Below are 17805 nucleotides of genomic sequence, written 5' to 3'. Positions count from 1 at the left end.
GTTCAACTCTTTATCTCTATGTTTGTGTATTTCTAGTACAACACCCTTTATCTCCATCTTTGTAACTTTTTTATAACACGTTATCAGCACGAGTCTCTAGCCAACTGAGAGAAGTCGTTACTCTGCTCCGTTGCCGAAGTCAACATCTGTGAAACATCGAACAAACTAAGCCACTACTCCGTCTGGTGAAAGGTATAATATTTTCATTTATATTTCATAATGTCTAACCTTGCTAGACTTGAATTTGCAGCACTAGATATCACAGGTAAGAATTACATGGAATGGGCAGTCGAAGCTAGACTGACTCTAAAATACAAAAATCTCCTGAACACTATTGTTGAAGGGAATAATGCAGATGAAATGCTACGGGCTCATGCTTTAAGCTTTTTGAGACGTCACATACATGATGACCTGAAGTCAGAGTATTTGTATGTGGAAGATCCCTTGGCTTTATGGAATATCTTAAAAGATAGATATGATCACCTGAAGATGGTCATCCTTCCAAAAGCTCGAAATGATTTTATAAATCTTCGACTACAAGATTTTTCTTCCATTTCTGCTTATAATTCCAGCCTTTGTAAAATTGTTTCCAGATTAAAAGTGGGAGGAGATATTATCACTGATGAACAGATGATAGATAAAACTTTGAGTACGTTCCATGCCTCGGATATTGTCCTGCAGTCACAGTACCGAGAGCGACGTTTCTCTAAATTCTCCCAGTTACTGACTTGTCTTTTGGTCAATGAACAAAATAACCAGTTGTTATTGCATAACCATGAATCTCGACCCACAGGGTCTGCACCAGTGCCTGAAGCACATGCGATATTGTCAAATGATCATGGTAGGAAACAAAATTACAAAGGGAAACGTGGTTCCGGAAGAAACCACCAACGTGGATCCCGCACGAACAAATGGGAGAGAAACAGGCAAACCCCTTACCACCGGAAGTGGGAAAAGGGAGAAAATTCAAAGAATTACGCAGCGAGAAAGCCTGATAAAGTAAAGGGTAAAAATAATACCCCTCCCAAAGCTCGTGAAGAAGCTTGTTACCGTTGTGGTATGGAAGGTCATTGGTCCCGTACCTGTCGTACGGCGAGACATTTGGTGGACCTATATCAAGCATCTCTGAAATCTAAAGCTGCACCAGAGATGAACCACATGGAACTTGATCCACCATTGTGTGTTGGAGATTATCTCCCTGAAGGAGAAAATCAAACTGATGATATGTTTAATATTTAGTGTACTAACTTTTATGACTATTATGCTGCTAAATTATAATGTAAAATAACTTTTGTCTATTAGATATTAGATAGTATATTATATGTACCTGTAATAGTTTTGTTTATGTAATAAATATAAATAGTTCTGGTTTGAATCTTATATTATATTATGAAAGGTATGGATTCCAGAAGAAACATATCTAAAGGTGATGAAGATATCTGTCTAGCAGACAGTGGGACCACAAATTCGATACTTCGAAATACAAAATATTTTTCGACCTTAAAATTATGTGACACAAATGCGATTACTATCGCTGGCTCATCAAACATTATAGAAGGCTCCGAAAGAGCTACTATAATATTGCCCCGTGGTACGAAAATAAATATTGAGAATGCTTTGTACTCGACTAGATCCCTGAAGAATCTATTGAGTTTCAAAGACATTCGTCTGAATGGGTACCACGTCGAGACTGGGGCTGAGAATGATAAAGAATATTTATATATCACCTCGAGTATATCATGGCAGAAGCGTGTTCTGGAAAGACTTGAAGCTCTTTCTTCTGGGTTATATCTTACAGAGATTAAAACAGTTGAATCATATGTCGTTGTCAACCCGAAGTTGCACGATCCAAATACGTATAAAATTTGGCATGATCGACTAGGACACCCAGGATCTACCATGATGAGTAGAATAATACAAAACTCTCAGGGACACCCTCTTCAGAACCAGAAGCTTCTGATAGATAGGAATTTTACTTGCACTGGTTGCTCACTGGGGAAGTTTATTACTCGCCCATCCCTGACGAAAGTACATATCGAATCTCCCAAATTTTTGGAAAGGATTCAAGGTGATATATGTGGCCCTATACACCCGCAGTGTGGACCATTTAAATATTTTATGGTATTAATCGATGCATCATCTAGGTGGTCTCATGTAAATCTGGTCTCGACGCGGAATCAGGCGTTTGCAAAGTTATTAGCTCAGATAATTCGTTTACGAGCTCACTTTCCTGATTATCCGATCAAGTCGATTCGTCTAGATGGAGCAGGAGAATTTACATCGAGTACTTTTGATTCCTATTGTCTCTCAGTTGGAATTAATGTTGAACATCCTGTAGCTCATGTTCATACTCAGAATGGTCTAGCTGAATCATTCATTAAACATATCCAACTAATTGCGAGACCAATGTTGATGAGGACTAAATTACCGGTTACTGCATGGGGACCTGCAGTTCTTCATGTTGCAACCTTGATAAGGTTACGTCCTACTTCGAATAATCAATTCTCACCTTTGCAATATGTTCAGGGCCAGCAGCCAAACATATCTCATTTGCGTATTTTTGGGTGTGTTGTATATGTTCCTATTACAGCCCCACAACGCACAAAGTTTGGGCCTCAACGCCGACTGGGAATATATATTGGTTTTAATACACCATCTATTATTCGATATCTCGAACCCCTGACGGGTGAGACTTTCACTGCACGCTTCGTCGATTGTCACTTTGATGAGACAGTTTTCCCACCATTAGGGGGAGTAAATTTGCCTGAAGCAAATGTTACCAAAAAGGAACTTTCTTGGGTTACACCAAATTTGTCTCATTTTGATCCTCGTACTAATCAATCTGAAGTTGAAGTACAAAGGATAATACATCTACAAGAGATTGCTAATAAAATGCCTGACGCATTTAACGATTCAGCGAGAGTGACAAAATCACATATACCTGCTGCGAATGTTCCAGCAAGGATTGATGTCCCTGAAGGACGCGATAAAAATATTGCAGCAAATGAATCGTCCAAAATACGTCTGAAACGTGGACGACCAATCGGTTCTTAAGATATAGTTCCCCGGAAGAGGAAAAACCAACCACAAGCAAGTAATGTTCCAAAAGAAACGACAAATGCACCCCTAGAAGTGGGTAAAGCCCCAGAAGAGGTAGAAGCTCTTGAAGAGCATGAGTTATCTCCAAATGAAGAGATATCTATAAATTATGCTTGTAATGGTAAAGTGTTTAATCGAGATAACATAATCATGGATGATATATTTGCGCTTTCAGTAGCCATTGATATTATCACTGAAAATGATGATTATGAACCACATTCTATTGAGGAATGTCGGAAAAGGACTGATTGGGTAAAATGGAAAGAAGCAATCCAGACAGAGCTGATTCACTGTCAAAACGTAACGTTTTCGGACCTGTAGTCCTGACACCCAAAGATGTAAACCCTGTAGGTTTCAAATGGGTATTTGTTAGAAAACGAAATGAGAACAATGAGGTTGTCCGCTATAAGGCGAGACTCGTGGCACAAGGTTTCCTGCAGAAACCAGGGATCGATTATGAAGAAACATATTCTCCAGTTATGGATGGAATAACCTTTCGATATTTGATCAGTTTAGCAGTTCTGGAAGAACTCGAGATGAATTTAATGGACGTGGTCACTGCGTATCTATATGGAAAGTTAGATACTGACATTTATATGAAAGTCCCTGAAGGATTTAAATTGCCTGGAGGCAACCCACGTACCATGTATTCACTAAAGCTTAATCGGGCTTTATACGGATTGAAACAAGCAGGACGAATGTGGTACAATCGTCTTAGTGAATATCTGATCAAAGAAGGTTATGTTAATGATCTCGTTTGCCCATGTATATTTATCAAGAAAGGAGATACTGGATTTGCTATTCTCGCAGTCTATGTTGATGATATCAACCTTATAGGAACTCCAGAAGAGCTCTCTAAAGCAGCAGAATATTTAAAGAAAGAATTCGAGATGAAAGATCTCGGGAAAACAAAATTTTGTCTTGGCTTACAAATTGAGAGAAGCACAAGTGGCATACTTGTACATCAAACATTATACACTGAAAAAGTCCTGAAGCGCTTTAACATGGAGAATTCTTATCCGCTTTGTACTCCCATGGTTGTTAGGTCTCTCGATGCTCTTAAAGATCCATTTCGACCTAAAGAAGAAGACGAAACACTCCTTGGTCCAGAAGTACCATATATGAGTGCTATTGGTGCATTATCATACTTAGCTCAATGCACTAGACCGGATATTGCTTTTGCAGTAAATCTATTGGCCAGATATAGCTCTTCACCAACTAAGAGGCATTGGGTTGGAGTGAAGCAAATTCTAAGATATCTGAGAGGAACAACTGACATGGGATTGTTTTATTCAAAGGACTTATCCGGTGATTCTCAAGTAAAAGGATACACAGATGCCGGTTATATTTCTGATCCGCACAAAGGGATTTCACAGACAGGCTATGTATTCACAAGTGGAGGTACAACTTTTTCATGGCGATCTAGTAAACAAAGTATGCCCGCTACCTCATCTAACCATGCAGAAATTATTGCTCTCCATGAAGCAACAAGAGAATGTGTATGGCTTAGATCCATTATTGAACACATTATAAGCTCAAGTGGTCTTGATTCAATCACAAAATCTCCCACAGTCATCCACGAAGATAATTCAGCTTGCATCGCTCAGATCAGAGAAGGATACTTCAAAGGCGATAGAACGAAGCACATATCCCCTAAATTGTTTTACTCACATCACCTCGAGAAGAATAATGAGATTGATATCCAGAAGATACAATCATGTGAGAATTATGCTGACTTGTTCACCAAGTCTCTGCCTACTACAACGTTCAGAAAATTAGTAGAAGGCATCGGAATGAGACGCTTGAATAACCTGATGATGTAAGACTACGTCGTTCCAAGATATGATATTCATCAGGGGGAGTCTATTATCATGTGCAGGTTCATGTATCGCCATCTACGCTCTGTACTCTTTTTCCTTCGTCCAGTTTTTGTCCCAATGGGTTTTTCTGGCAAGGTTTTAACGAGGCAGTATCCAGCGTCACTCACAATCTATTATTTGTACTCTTTTTTCCTTCATCAGATTTTGTCCCACTGGGTTTTTCTGACAAGGTTTTAATGAGACAATAAATTGTGGTCATCCAAGGGGGAGTGTTATACATAATGGCTGCCCAAAATTAATGGATGATGGCACATGGATACATGGGTTGCAAATAGAGTTAGTTATTGTGGGTGCCTTGATGAGTAATCTCCCTTCCCTCCATGAACGTCCAAGTGGGATGTGATGAGAAGACATCTAACACTTGTGAGATGTGATGAGAAGACATCTAACACTTGTTACTTAAGTTTGAACACTTGTTACTTAAGTTTGAACACATGTTCATCAAGTTTGAAAACATGTTCATCAAGGATGGAAGATATGGAAAACTAAGTGCCACCTCCACAAAACCACCTCTCCATCTCTCATTTGTTTTTCCTATAAATACCTTCACCACGGTTGTAATGGAGTAGAGATCATCCTCATGTTCATCTTATAGACTTGACTCATTTTCATATTTGTGAGCTTTGAGATATTATATTAACATTCTAATATAATAATAATGTTCAACTCTTTATCTCTATGTTTGTGTATTTCTAGTACAACACCCTTTATCTCCATCTTTGTAATTTTTTTATAACATTTTGAACAATGTTTGTGTATTTGTATTTTCATATTTGTCTTTACAGGTTTTGAATAGATTGCAAACTCCCTACAGTGGCTTGCAAAGTGATTGCAGTGCCTTGCAAAGTGATTGCAGTGCCTTGCAAAGTGATTGCAGTATCTTGCAAAGTGATTGCAGTGCCTTGTAAAAACCTTACAGAGCCTTGCAAACACCTTCCAGAGTCTTGCAAACACCTTGCAATGTCTTGCAAAGTACTTGGAGTGTCTTACAAAGTTACATATTCTAAGTTACATATTTTGTGTACTAATTTCTCCAAAAAAACAGGGGATCCACTCCCGAACCCAGTAAAAAGAAGGTCAACAACAATTATAATACAAAGATACATATTTTATTTTATTTATTTTTTGGAAAATTTCTTCAAAAAATGGGGCTCCGCCCCCTAACCCCCGTAAAACGGAGACGAACATGATGTGCATAGAGTTCAAGGTTATTTCAAATGATTTTGATCAATCCTAAAAAAAGTTTCCAAAGCCTTGCTAAAGCTTGGAAGAGTTTTGAAAACACTTTGCAGAGCCTTGCAAACACCTTGCATTTTGAACAATGTTTGTGTATTTATATTTTCATATTGTCTTTACATGTTTTGAATGGATTGCAAACTCCTTGCCGTGCCTTGCAAAGTAATTGCAGTGTTTTGCAAACACCTTGCAAAGTACTTGCAATGTTTTACAAAGTTACAAATTGTAAAGTCACACATTTTTTTTGTATGAATTGCTTTGAAAATTTCTTCAAGAAAACGGAGGTTCCGCCACCGAACCCCCGTAAAAAGAACGCCAACAAAATTTACAATATTAATGTCAAATTCTTAAAGTTACATTTTTATGCATTTATTTTAAAAATTTCTAAAGTTACATATTTTTGTATAAATTTCTTTGAAAATTTCTCCAATAAAACGGGGGTGAAATCCACGTAAAAAGAAGGTCAATAACAATTACAATATAAAAATACATATACATTTCTTTAAAAAAAATGGGGGCTCCGCCCCCGATCCCCCGTAAAAAGAAGATGGACATGATGTGTATAGAGTTCATGGTTATTTCAAGTGATTTTGATCAATCATGAGAAAAGTTTCCAAAGCTTTGCTAGAGCTTGAAAGGATTTTGCAAACACCTTGCAGACACCTAGCACAGCCTTGCAGAGCCTTGCAAACACCTTACATAACCTTCCAGACACCTTATACACACCTTGCAGAGTCTTGCAAACACCTTGCATAGACTTGCAAACACCTTGCAGAGCTTTGCAAACACCTTGCAGAGCCTTGCAAACACCTTGCAGAGCTCTAGCACCATCATTTTATATTTCTTCAAAAAACTTCCAAAGCTTTAATGAAATTTTCAATTTAAACATAAGCACTTATCATGATTGTCCAAGAACAAACATTTCTCACAGGCATTTCATCTAACAACTTTATAGCTATTTCAACCAACCCAAATCTTGTATAACCAACTAACATTGCATTCCAAGCAATGACATCTCTTTCAAGCATTTTATCGAACACATTTCTTGCATCAACTATACTTCCACAACTTCCATATAAATCCAACAAATAAGTTTGAACATAAACATCAAAACATCATAACTAACATAGTAAAAAAATTAATTCAATCCTAATGATTAAAAACTTGAAAATTGCAACTTTCTCTCTCTAGAATTCTTCACAAAAAACTAACTCAAAACCTTCAAAATCATCTTCAAACAACAATTAAAGAGATCTAATCACAAAAACCTAAAATAGATTGACGATCAAAAACCAGGAAATCATTTTCGACATTATAGAATCAACTCGAAAAAATCTTCCAATTCCCCACGCTCGTTTGGTTTTTCCATTGGTAGAAAACAACTTCTAAATTTATTTTTTTGGTATTTTTCATTAGACAAAGGGTATTTCTGACCTTAAAAATGTGAGTGCCTACAAGATTGTCCTCCAAGAGCATTCTGAAAAGTTATTTGGGGCCTAGCTCTTTAAAAAGATGAGATGTCTTTTTAACCAAAAAAATGAGGAAATGTCTCTACTTACTATTTTCTCTCTCTTCTTCTTGATTTCATCTATCTCTCTCAAACCCTAGTTATCATCTTTCAAACCCTCAACGATTGACATGTCTGAAATGTCTGCTTCTTCAGAAGTTACTGATGAGTTCCTGTTTGAGTTTGAATGTAATAATCTCAGTCATAAAGTTTGGTTGGAGAAAGAAGATCAAACAGCTGTTGAGTCTGATTTATCGTTTGATGTTCGGAATACACAAGAAAACTCAATTGATATTAAGATTACCATCAGAAATCGAAGATGGGGGAATGCTTGTTTATGATGAAAGTTTGGAACCATACAGAATTGTGAGTAGATTTCGTCTCAACCCCAAGTATTGTGATGAAACACTTTATCTCTCTTTATTCCTAATCGAAAATCGGAACATCCAATTGAAAATACTCCAGACGATTAGAAGCTTTGCAACCCAACTGGCCCATCAAGAAACCAACAAGTATCAGATTAAGTATATTGTGTGGATTTCGCAATAACTGATGTCTATGTTTATGAAGCAATGTTGTCCGAGATCGAAAGGGCTTTGATTGAATCAACTACTAGTAACCAGATCAAGATGGTTCCAGCTTCTCAACCCTCAATCGACAAATTAGATAAAATCGAATTTGATGGTGATCCTTCTCAATTGACAAAGAATTCTAGTTGCAGCGTCTGTTTGGAGGAATTCGAGAAAGGTTTAGTACTAACAAAGTTGTCGTGTTCGCATATATTCCATAGTGATTGTATAACTCAGTGTCTCCAAACGAGTCATTACTGTCCTATTTGTAGGTTTCAAATGGCCATTTAGACACTAGCTAGTAACTCATTCTTTTATCAAATTGGAATATGAGCTCTTCATCTCTTTCTTGTGTCTTTTTTTAACAAACCAGACCCACCCTTATAAAGCCTTATTACAATTTACATGGACTTTAAAAGACCTAACTGAATGAAACATTAGCTCACAAGTGTACCTAATTTCACTCCAAAAATCATGTGTACTTTTTATGGTACAAAACTGTCCAAAGAGGCAGAAACCCGTCCGAAATTTTTCTCCAACGAATTTTATACCTACCAAAATGAAACAAGGTCAGGTAATTATAACCGCGTAGAAAATACTTTTTCCGACAGCCAAGTTTCGTCGCAAATAAGTTTATTCCCGACAGACTCTATTTATTATGCCGGCCTAAATAATGTTTCCATATTGGGAGGAATAATTTGCATTGTTATTGGCAGCAGCTCTTGTCTGTTTAGCCGACGGAAGTAGTGTAACACTGACGACACCTACACCATCGAAATTTCTCTCTTTTTTTTAATTTTGTTTTTTTATAAATTGTCAATCACACAAAATTAGAAAAAGAAAGAACGGCAACTTTACAGAAAAGAAAAACAGAACGCACAAGTAAACAGGTTGTATTGAACATCACAAAACAAAAATAAATTATGTTAGTACATTCATAGTAAGTAATTAAATAAGTAGTTAGATGCAATTCAATACCAAAAACTATGTGTATGAATAGCTATGCTCAAACCACCCTTAACACTATATTGCATATCTCGATCATTCGTTCTGAAAATTTATCATTATAAACAAACAATCACTACAACAATTCTTAGCTCTTTCAACTGACTTGATCAAGAGTGCTCCCTAATCTGAGATTTCGATTATATCATGAAGTATGTGTTGGGGTCCCTCCTTATAATTAAAGGACTCCTAGTTGGAATAGGATTTCCCTTATTCCTTGTTTGGGGAAAAAAATAGAAACTTCTATTTTTTCAAGCCTAAAAAGGAATTCCTATTTCTATTGGTAAACCTCCTTATTTATTATTATAAATAGGGAATGAAAGGGAAGAGATTATACACAACAACTTCCAGAACAAAGAGAAGTCAGAGAAAGAGAGATTTCTGAAGTGGTTCTTTCAAGAGAGATTGAAAGAGCAGAATATTGGTTTGAAGAAAAGAAGATTATTAATCTTGTGAAGCAATTTAGTTTGTGGTTATCTTCTTCAACCTTTAGTAATCTAGGATTTGTTCAAATCCTAAGGAGTAAGAGATTTTATTTCTTTGTTTCTTTGTTCAGTTTATCCACCATAGGTTTGGTGAAGAGTTGTCCAAGAGTGTTTCTACACATCTTGAAGAATTGTGTAACCCATTATTTAATTATAGTGGAAGATTTCTGGACTAGGTCCCGTGGTTTTTTACCTTCTAGTTTGGAGGGGTTTTTTGCCACGTTAAATAATCTTGGTGTCTCTACTTTTACTTTCGCATCGTTTATCTTCATATTCCTGAACAAGTTAATTAGGTTATTTTTCCTAACAAGTGGTACCAGAGCTAAGGTTGAATTTATTGTTCAGAAATATGGAAGTGAATACTAATCGCATGATTAGTTTAGATGGAGAAAACTACTTGATGTGGAAAGCAAAAAATGGAAGATTTGTTATACTGCAAAGACCTAGCTGCACCCATTGAAAATCACGGTACAAAACCGATGAAGATAGATGAAGAAGACTGGAAGGTATTAGATCGTAAGGTTGTTGGATTTATTCGACAATGGGTAGAACCCAGTGTTTTTCATCATGTATCGACGGAGACTTCCGCTTATAGTCTATGGAGGAAATTAGAAGAATTGTATGATCAGAAGACAGCTGCCAAAAAGGCTTACTTGTTCAGAAAGCTAGGAAAATTACAATATAAAGAAGGAACCTCAATTGCTCAACACTTGAATGAGATGAAAAGTCTAGTAAACCAGCTTTCTGCAATGAAGTTAGTTTTGGATGATGAGTTGCAGGCCTTACTTCTTCTAAATTCTTTACCAGATAGTTGGGAGACATTGGTGGTGTCTCTTAGCAATTCTGCTCCTGATGGCATAATGCGTATGAATCACGTAACAGGTAGTTTGTTGAATGAAGAAACAAGAAGGAAATCATCGTCAGACGAGTCTCATTTAGAGGCACTTGTTACAGAAAGACGGGGGAGAGGTAAAAGTAGAAAACCTCATAACCGTGATAAGTCAAGGGGGAGATCAAAACCAAAGAAAGAAGTTAGATGTTTTGGTTGTGGAAAAATGGGTCATTACAAGAGTGATTGCAAGAAAACAAAGAAGGAAAATAAAAAGGATGATGAAAAACAAGATAATGTTGCGGCAGTTGCCTCAAGTGATGACATTATCTTACTCTCAGGTTGTGGAGACACTTGCTTAAGTATGGCTGAGTCAGAACCAGAAACGACATGGTTGGTTGACTCAGGTGCTTCGTATCATGCTATTCCATGTAAGGATTTCTTTAACTCTTACAGAACTGGTGACCTTGGCAAAGTCAGGATGGGAAACTTAGGTTTCTCAAAAATCGTAGGAATTGGAGAAGTGAAAATTGAGACGAGCACAGGGAGTACATTGATTCTTAAGAATGTGAGGCATATACCAGATCTTCGATATAACCTAATCTCTACCGGAGTATTAGATGATGAAGGGTACCACAGTCACTTTGGTGATGGAAAGTGGAAGCTCACAAAAGGGTCAATGGTGATAGCAAGAGGGAAGAAGTGTTGTACTTTATACAGAACTCAAGTAAAACTGTGTAAAGGAGAATTGAATGCAGTTGAAAAAGATTCTTCCACTGATCTTTGGCATAGAAGACTCGGGCACATGAGCGAGAAAGGACTTCAAATCCTTGCTAAACGACAAGACTTACCGAACGTAAAAGGTATAAATTTAAACACTTGTTCTCATTGTTTAGTAGGAAAGCAACATAGAGTATCCTTTCAAAGGAATGCATCTGAAAGAAAATCCAGTGTTTTGGAGCTTGTTTATTCTGACGTTTGTGGACCTTTAAAGGTCAAAACACTTGGTGGTGCTTTGTATTTTGTTACTTTTATAGATGATGCTTCTAGGAAAGTTTGGGCATATGCCATAAAGACCAAAGATCAGGTACTTGCAGTTTTCAAGAATTTCCACAACATGGTAGAACGGGAGACAGGAAAATCATTGAAGTGCATTCGCACTGACAATGGAGGAGAATACATCGGGTCGTTTGAAGAGTATTGCAAAACCCATGGTATTCGACATGAACAGACAGTTCCCAAAACTCCACAACAAAATGGTGTAGCAGAACGCATGAACCGCACTATTGTGGAGAGGATCAGATGTATGCTCTCAGAAGCAAAGCTGCCTAAAAGCTTCTGGGGTGAAGCAATGCGTACTGCATGTTATCTGATTAATTTATCACCTTCAGCACCATTAGATGGAGATGTAGCTGAGAGAGTGTGGGCTGGGAAAGAAGTCAGTTATGAACACTTAAGGGTGTTTGGTTGCAGGGCTTTTGTGCATATACCTAAAGATCAAAGAGCAAAGCTTGATGATAAAGCCAAGCAATGCATCTTTTTAGGATATGCAGATGAGAAATTCGGGTACAGGTTATGGGATCCAGTCGATAAGAAGATTATTAGAAGTAGAGATGTGGTCTTTCTTGAAAATCAAACTATTGAGGACTTCGGGAAAGTTGAGAAGCATGAGAATCATAGTAATGATCTCATTGATCTAGATCCACATATCTCTTCTAAGGTTATGCATGATAATGCAGGTGAAGAACAAAATCATGAAGATGAAGCTCATGAAGATGTTCCTATGGGTGATGATGTTGAGCAGGAAATGGAAGTTCAACATGAACCACCAGCTGAATTGAGAAGATCGACTAGAGATAGAGCACCATCTACCAAGTATCCTCCACACGAGTATGTGATGGTTACAGATAGTGGAGAACCACAGTTTATGAAGAAGCCATAGATGATGAACACAAGAAGGAGTGGTTGAAAGCTATGCAAGATGAGATTGAATCATTGCATAAGAACAACACCTTTAAGCTGGTTGAAAAACCTAAGAATAAGAAAATTCTTAAAAATAAGTGGGTTTTCAAAATCAAAACCGAAGAAAGAAATTCACAACCACGGTATAAGGCACGCCTAGTGGTGAAAGGATTTGGGCAGAAGAAGGGTATTGATTTTGATGAGATTTTCTCTCCGGTGGTGAAGATGTCCTCGATACGGTTAGTATTGGGATTGGCTGCAAGTATGAACCTAGAAATTGAACAACTAGATGTCAAGACCGCTTTCCTTCATGGTGACTTGGAGGAAGATGTGTATATGGAACAACCAACTGGGTTTGAAGTTAAAGGTAAGGAACACTTGGTTTGTAAGTTAGAGAAGAGTTTATATGGGCTGAAACAAGCACCAAGACAGTGGTACAAAAAGTTTGAATCATTCATGAAGGATCAAGGGTATCACAGGACGGCTTCAGATCATTGTGTTTTCGTTCATAAATTTCCTGATGGAGATTTGATTATACTTCTACTTTATGTTGATGATATGTTGATTGTTGGTCAGGATGCTAATAAAATTAGCAGGTTAAAGAAGGAACTAAACAAGTATTTCGATATGAAAGACTTGGGTCCAGCAAAACAAATTCTTGGCATGCATATCTCTCGTGATAGGAAAGCTGGAAAACTTTGGCTATCACAAGAAAGATACATTGAGAAGGTTCTAGAAAGGTTCAATATGGACAAGACAAAACCAGTGAGTTGTCCATTAGCCAGTCACTTCAAGTTGACTCGTGATCAGTGTCCATCAACTAGAAGTGAGAAAGAAGAAATGGAGAAAATTCCTTATGCTTCAGCTGTAGGAAGCTTGATGTATGCAATGGTGTGTACAAGACCGGACATTGCATTTGCAGTTGGAGTAGTAAGCAGATTTCTTGCTAATCCTGGCAAAGAGCACTGGTTAGCAGTGAAGTGGATTCTGAAGTATCTTAGAGGTACGTCTAAAGCTCGTATATGTTTTGGTAATGATAAGCCAGTATTAGTCGGTTACACAGATGCAGACATGGCAGGAGATGTAGACTCTAAAAGGTCCACATCAGGCTACTTATTTACATTTTCAGGGGGAGCAGTGTCATGGCAATCTAAATTACAAAAGTGTGTAGCTTTATCTACTACAGAGGCAGAATATATTGCCATTACAGAATGTTGCAAGGAGATGTTATGGATGAAGAGACTGTTAGAAGAACTTGGTATGAAACAAGATAATTATGTTATTCATTGCGACAGTCAAAGTGCCATCCACCTCAGTAAGAATTCTAGTTTCCATTCCAAGTCCAAGCATATAAATGTGAGATACCAGTGGATCCAAGATGTTCTTGAAGAAAAGGTGTTGAAGATCGAGAAAATCCATACTGAAGACAATGGTTCAGATATGATGACAAAACCATTACCCAAAGGCAAACATGAGCTATGTAGCAGTGTTGCAGGTTTGGGGATGGTAGGTCCCTCTTCATAAGTCGGGAGGGGGAGTTTGTTGGGGTCCCTCCTTATAATTAAAGGACTCCTAGTTGGAATAGGATTTCCCTTATTCCTTGTTTGGGGAAAAAAATAGAAACTTCTATTTTTTCAAGCCTAAAAAGGAATTCCTATTTCTATTGGTAAACCTCCTTATTTATTATTATAAATAGGGAATGAAAGGGAAGAGATTATACACAACAACTTCCAGAACAAAGAGAAGTCAGAGAAAGAGAGATTTCTGAAGTGGTTCTTTCAAGAGAGATTGAAAGAGCAGAATATTGGTTTGAAGAAAAGAAGATTATTAATCTTGTGAAGCAATTTAGTTTGTGGTTATCTTCTTCAACCTTTAGTAATCTAGGATTTGTTCAAATCCTAAGGAGTAAGAGATTTTATTTCTTTGTTTCTTTGTTCAGTTTATCCACCATAGGTTTGGTGAAGAGTTGTCCAAGAGTGTTTCTACACATCTTGAAGAATTGTGTAACCCATTATTTAATTATAGTGGAAGATTTCTGGACTAGGTCCCGTGGTTTTTTACCTTCTAGTTTGGAGGGGTTTTTTGCCACGTTAAATAATCTTGGTGTCTCTACTTTTACTTTCGCATCGTTTATCTTCATATTCCTGAACAAGTTAATTAGGTTATTTTTCCTAACAGTATGAACTCTATGCACTTATCATAATATAAAACTCGCTAAAAAAATTTAGGTAACCTACCATATGAGCAAGGTAAAAAAAATGAGTAAGTAAATTATACGGGTGGTGATGAAGTAGAAATGTGTGCTTGCTTGCAGATTTTCTTTTTACAAAAGGTAATTAAAACAAGGCCAAAAAGTAGTCGAAAGAAAAATGCGAAAATATTTTGATTTGAATTTTTTCAGTAATAGTCTTACAGTCTCATAAAGATCACCATGCGAAGAACAGATATTTATGTCAAGTAACGGTACACAACAGTTTCAAAGTGTGGTTATATGTTTAGAAGTAAAATAGAAACATCTTAATTTTTCGGCCAGGCGTAAGTAGATATTTAGAATGCTTTATAAAAACATTAAGTATGTACAACGTAAATTGAAACAAACTAAAATGTTACACAACTACTGAGCTGATGTAGAATTATGAAGATCTTGTGACAATCCACATCGCTCGCGGGAGTGTTCAGAGACTGAGGTATAGGTGCACGCTTAAGCTTGATAAGTGTCGGGGCATGTCGGATGAGCTCGTGGAGCCTTCGCCAAGAACAAAATCCGTACATGTGGGCTTGGACTTAGGTGTTTAAAGCAGGGCCAATATCGATAACAACTAAGGTATGGGGAGTCACAAATGGTATCAGAGTCGAGGACGACTCGTTGCCTAGAGTGGGGAATCATGATAGTCCATATCGCTTGCAAGAGTGTCCAAAGTCTGGGCTATAGGTGTATGCTTAAGTTTGGTTAGTGTCGATGCCCATTGCGTGGGCTCGTTGAGCCTTCACCAAGAACAAAATCCTATACATGTGGACTTAGACCTAGGTGTCTAAAGTGGAGATAATATATATCGGTAACTGCTACGATTTGGGTTGTCACGGATAGAATGTCTTTTTCTCTATTCTCACCATTGATGTGTTATCTGATCTAGTAAAAGATTAATGCTTCTCAACATGTGAAGTACTTGATTTCCTAAAAGTAGTGAAAGCCATCAAACTAGAAAATATCAAAGAAAATGTTGATCAACTTGAGTATCGTGGAGCGAGTTGAGATGATAATTTCTTCTTATCCATAATATGAAGAAGAAAAAAATGGCACAATAAGAAAAAAAAAGACAAAGTTGATAAATTTCCCACTTTATTCATAAAAGAGATTACTAATGCATAAAATTCAAATAAAAGAAACATCTTTGAAATAAAATAGTTTATAAGCACAACATAAAGGATTTCACTTCAATATTAGTCCTTCTTATTTACTAATTTCATCAAATTTCCTTTTGCCCTTCTTGTTCCCCACCAGCTGATCATAATAAGCATTAGGAGGAGCTAATGTGAGTTCTAGAGACAACCCATAAGGCAAATCAGCACTAGAGATTGGTGGAAGATCGGATAGTTTCGGATGGATTTTGGCGTTCGAAGACATAATTGGTGGATTCACATACATAATGGTGGAAATTGGAGTAGGCATTGGAGCCGTATATAGTTGAGAAAATTGAGAATATTGTTTGCTTCCTCATTTCCTTTTCCCCAAAGAAGTTTTTTGATTCGACATTGGATGATCGAAATGAGAAAAACTTGTTTGAGAAAAAATCAAGAATATTGGACTGTGAAAATATTTTAGACATAAACTTATAGGAAATGTATAAGATTAACAAATAGTGTTTATAGTTTTAAGGTTTTATTTATTAATTCAGTAATTTAAGTATTAAATTTGTGGTTATCCATCTAGAAAGAGTTTTTATAAAATAAGAATTCTCCTGACATGTGGTTTAAGAACACATGTTAGGTTATAACCTTTTTCCAATTTTCATGTCAATGTATTTGACTAAATAAATAGACACCTTCAGGATATTATTTACCAAAATGATATATTTGTAAAAGGATATAATCAATAGTATTTACATATAACATTTGTCATGAAGTTACAATTTCTTTTCACTTATAAAAGTTAAAATTGTCTAATGGACAGGACAAATTCAGAATTTCAAAAATAGAATGAATAGATATTATAACATGTGTTAGAAAAAAGTTCACATATTAAGGAACCCCATTATTATCTGGCATTTAGTGTAAAACCTAGAGTTAGTATGTGTATATATACATCGATTCCAAGGCCAAGATGCATCTAGGATTTGCTAATCTTCTTTCAATTATGCATTCAAAAAACATTCATGTCACTTTTGCTGTTATTTGCTAATCTTTCATATACAAAGAAAGTGTTGAACTTGTTCAGTCTTTGGTAATCTAGGATTTGTTCAAATCCTAAGGAGTTAAAATTTTTTTATTTTCCCTTTCTTGTTCAGTTTATCCACCATAGTTTTGGTGAAGAATTGTTATCGAAGAGTGTTTCCACACATCTTGAAGCGTTAGTTAATCCTCTATACGTTAGGGAAGAATTGTGTAACCCATTATTATCATTATAGTGGAAGATTTCTGGACTAGGTCACATGGTTAAATTATCTTGGTGTCTCTATTTTTTATTTTCACATCTTGTATTTTCATATTCCTGAACAAGTTAATTAGGTTATTTTTCTTAACAGAAAGATAAGACAACTTCCATACCATGCTAATGAAACTATATAAAACAACCTAAGGTGGTGCTATTTCTTATTCTTCCCTACAAATTTCGATACGAAATATGATTGAAGATCTGAATTAACTCAACTGTCCATGACTTCAAACATCTCTTATTATCTGACTTGTCTGAATGATTGATTTTAGGTTTATTTGAATCGGACATAAAATAAGTCTGAAAACCTGTATCACAGATTCTCTAACTTCTTAACAATGTTGGGGTCTAAAGCTTTGCTTGCTTTTGGTTTGGGCTAGCTCAATGATCAAACTTATTATGTTATGCTATGAAGATCTAAAACATTAGACGCGATCAATTAAGGGTTGGGTTGATAATCTTGCAATCGACTTACTTGTATGAGGTGATACTGTGATAGATTAACAAAGTTTGTATTAGGCCAGTGGAAGATTATGCAAACACTTGCTCAAAATCTAACTTATTTGATACAAAATTCTCTTA

General features: G+C 36.5%; 1 protein-coding gene across 1 annotated transcript; it reads left to right on the top strand.

Moving 5' to 3' along the window:
* The first annotated feature begins 219 nt into the window (after nucleotides 1-219).
* On the top strand, nucleotides 220-5775 carry LOC147559011 (uncharacterized). The gene is made up of 2 exons (XM_086659135.1): nucleotides 220-841; nucleotides 5765-5775. Exons 1-2 carry the CDS (start codon nucleotides 220-222, stop codon nucleotides 5773-5775), a joined length of 633 nt encoding a protein of 210 aa, XP_086515261.1.
* The last annotated feature ends 12030 nt before the right edge of the window (nucleotides 5776-17805 follow it).

The sequence above is a fragment of the Eschscholzia californica genome, unplaced genomic scaffold (assembly GCF_041429995.1).
Source record: "Eschscholzia californica isolate CP2 unplaced genomic scaffold, dmEscCali1.0.p SCAF_2, whole genome shotgun sequence".
Lineage (NCBI taxonomy): Eukaryota > Viridiplantae > Streptophyta > Magnoliopsida > Ranunculales > Papaveraceae > Eschscholzia > Eschscholzia californica.
Note: the sequence above shows the minus strand (reverse complement) of the source record. Positions and strands in the feature narration are given on the sequence as shown.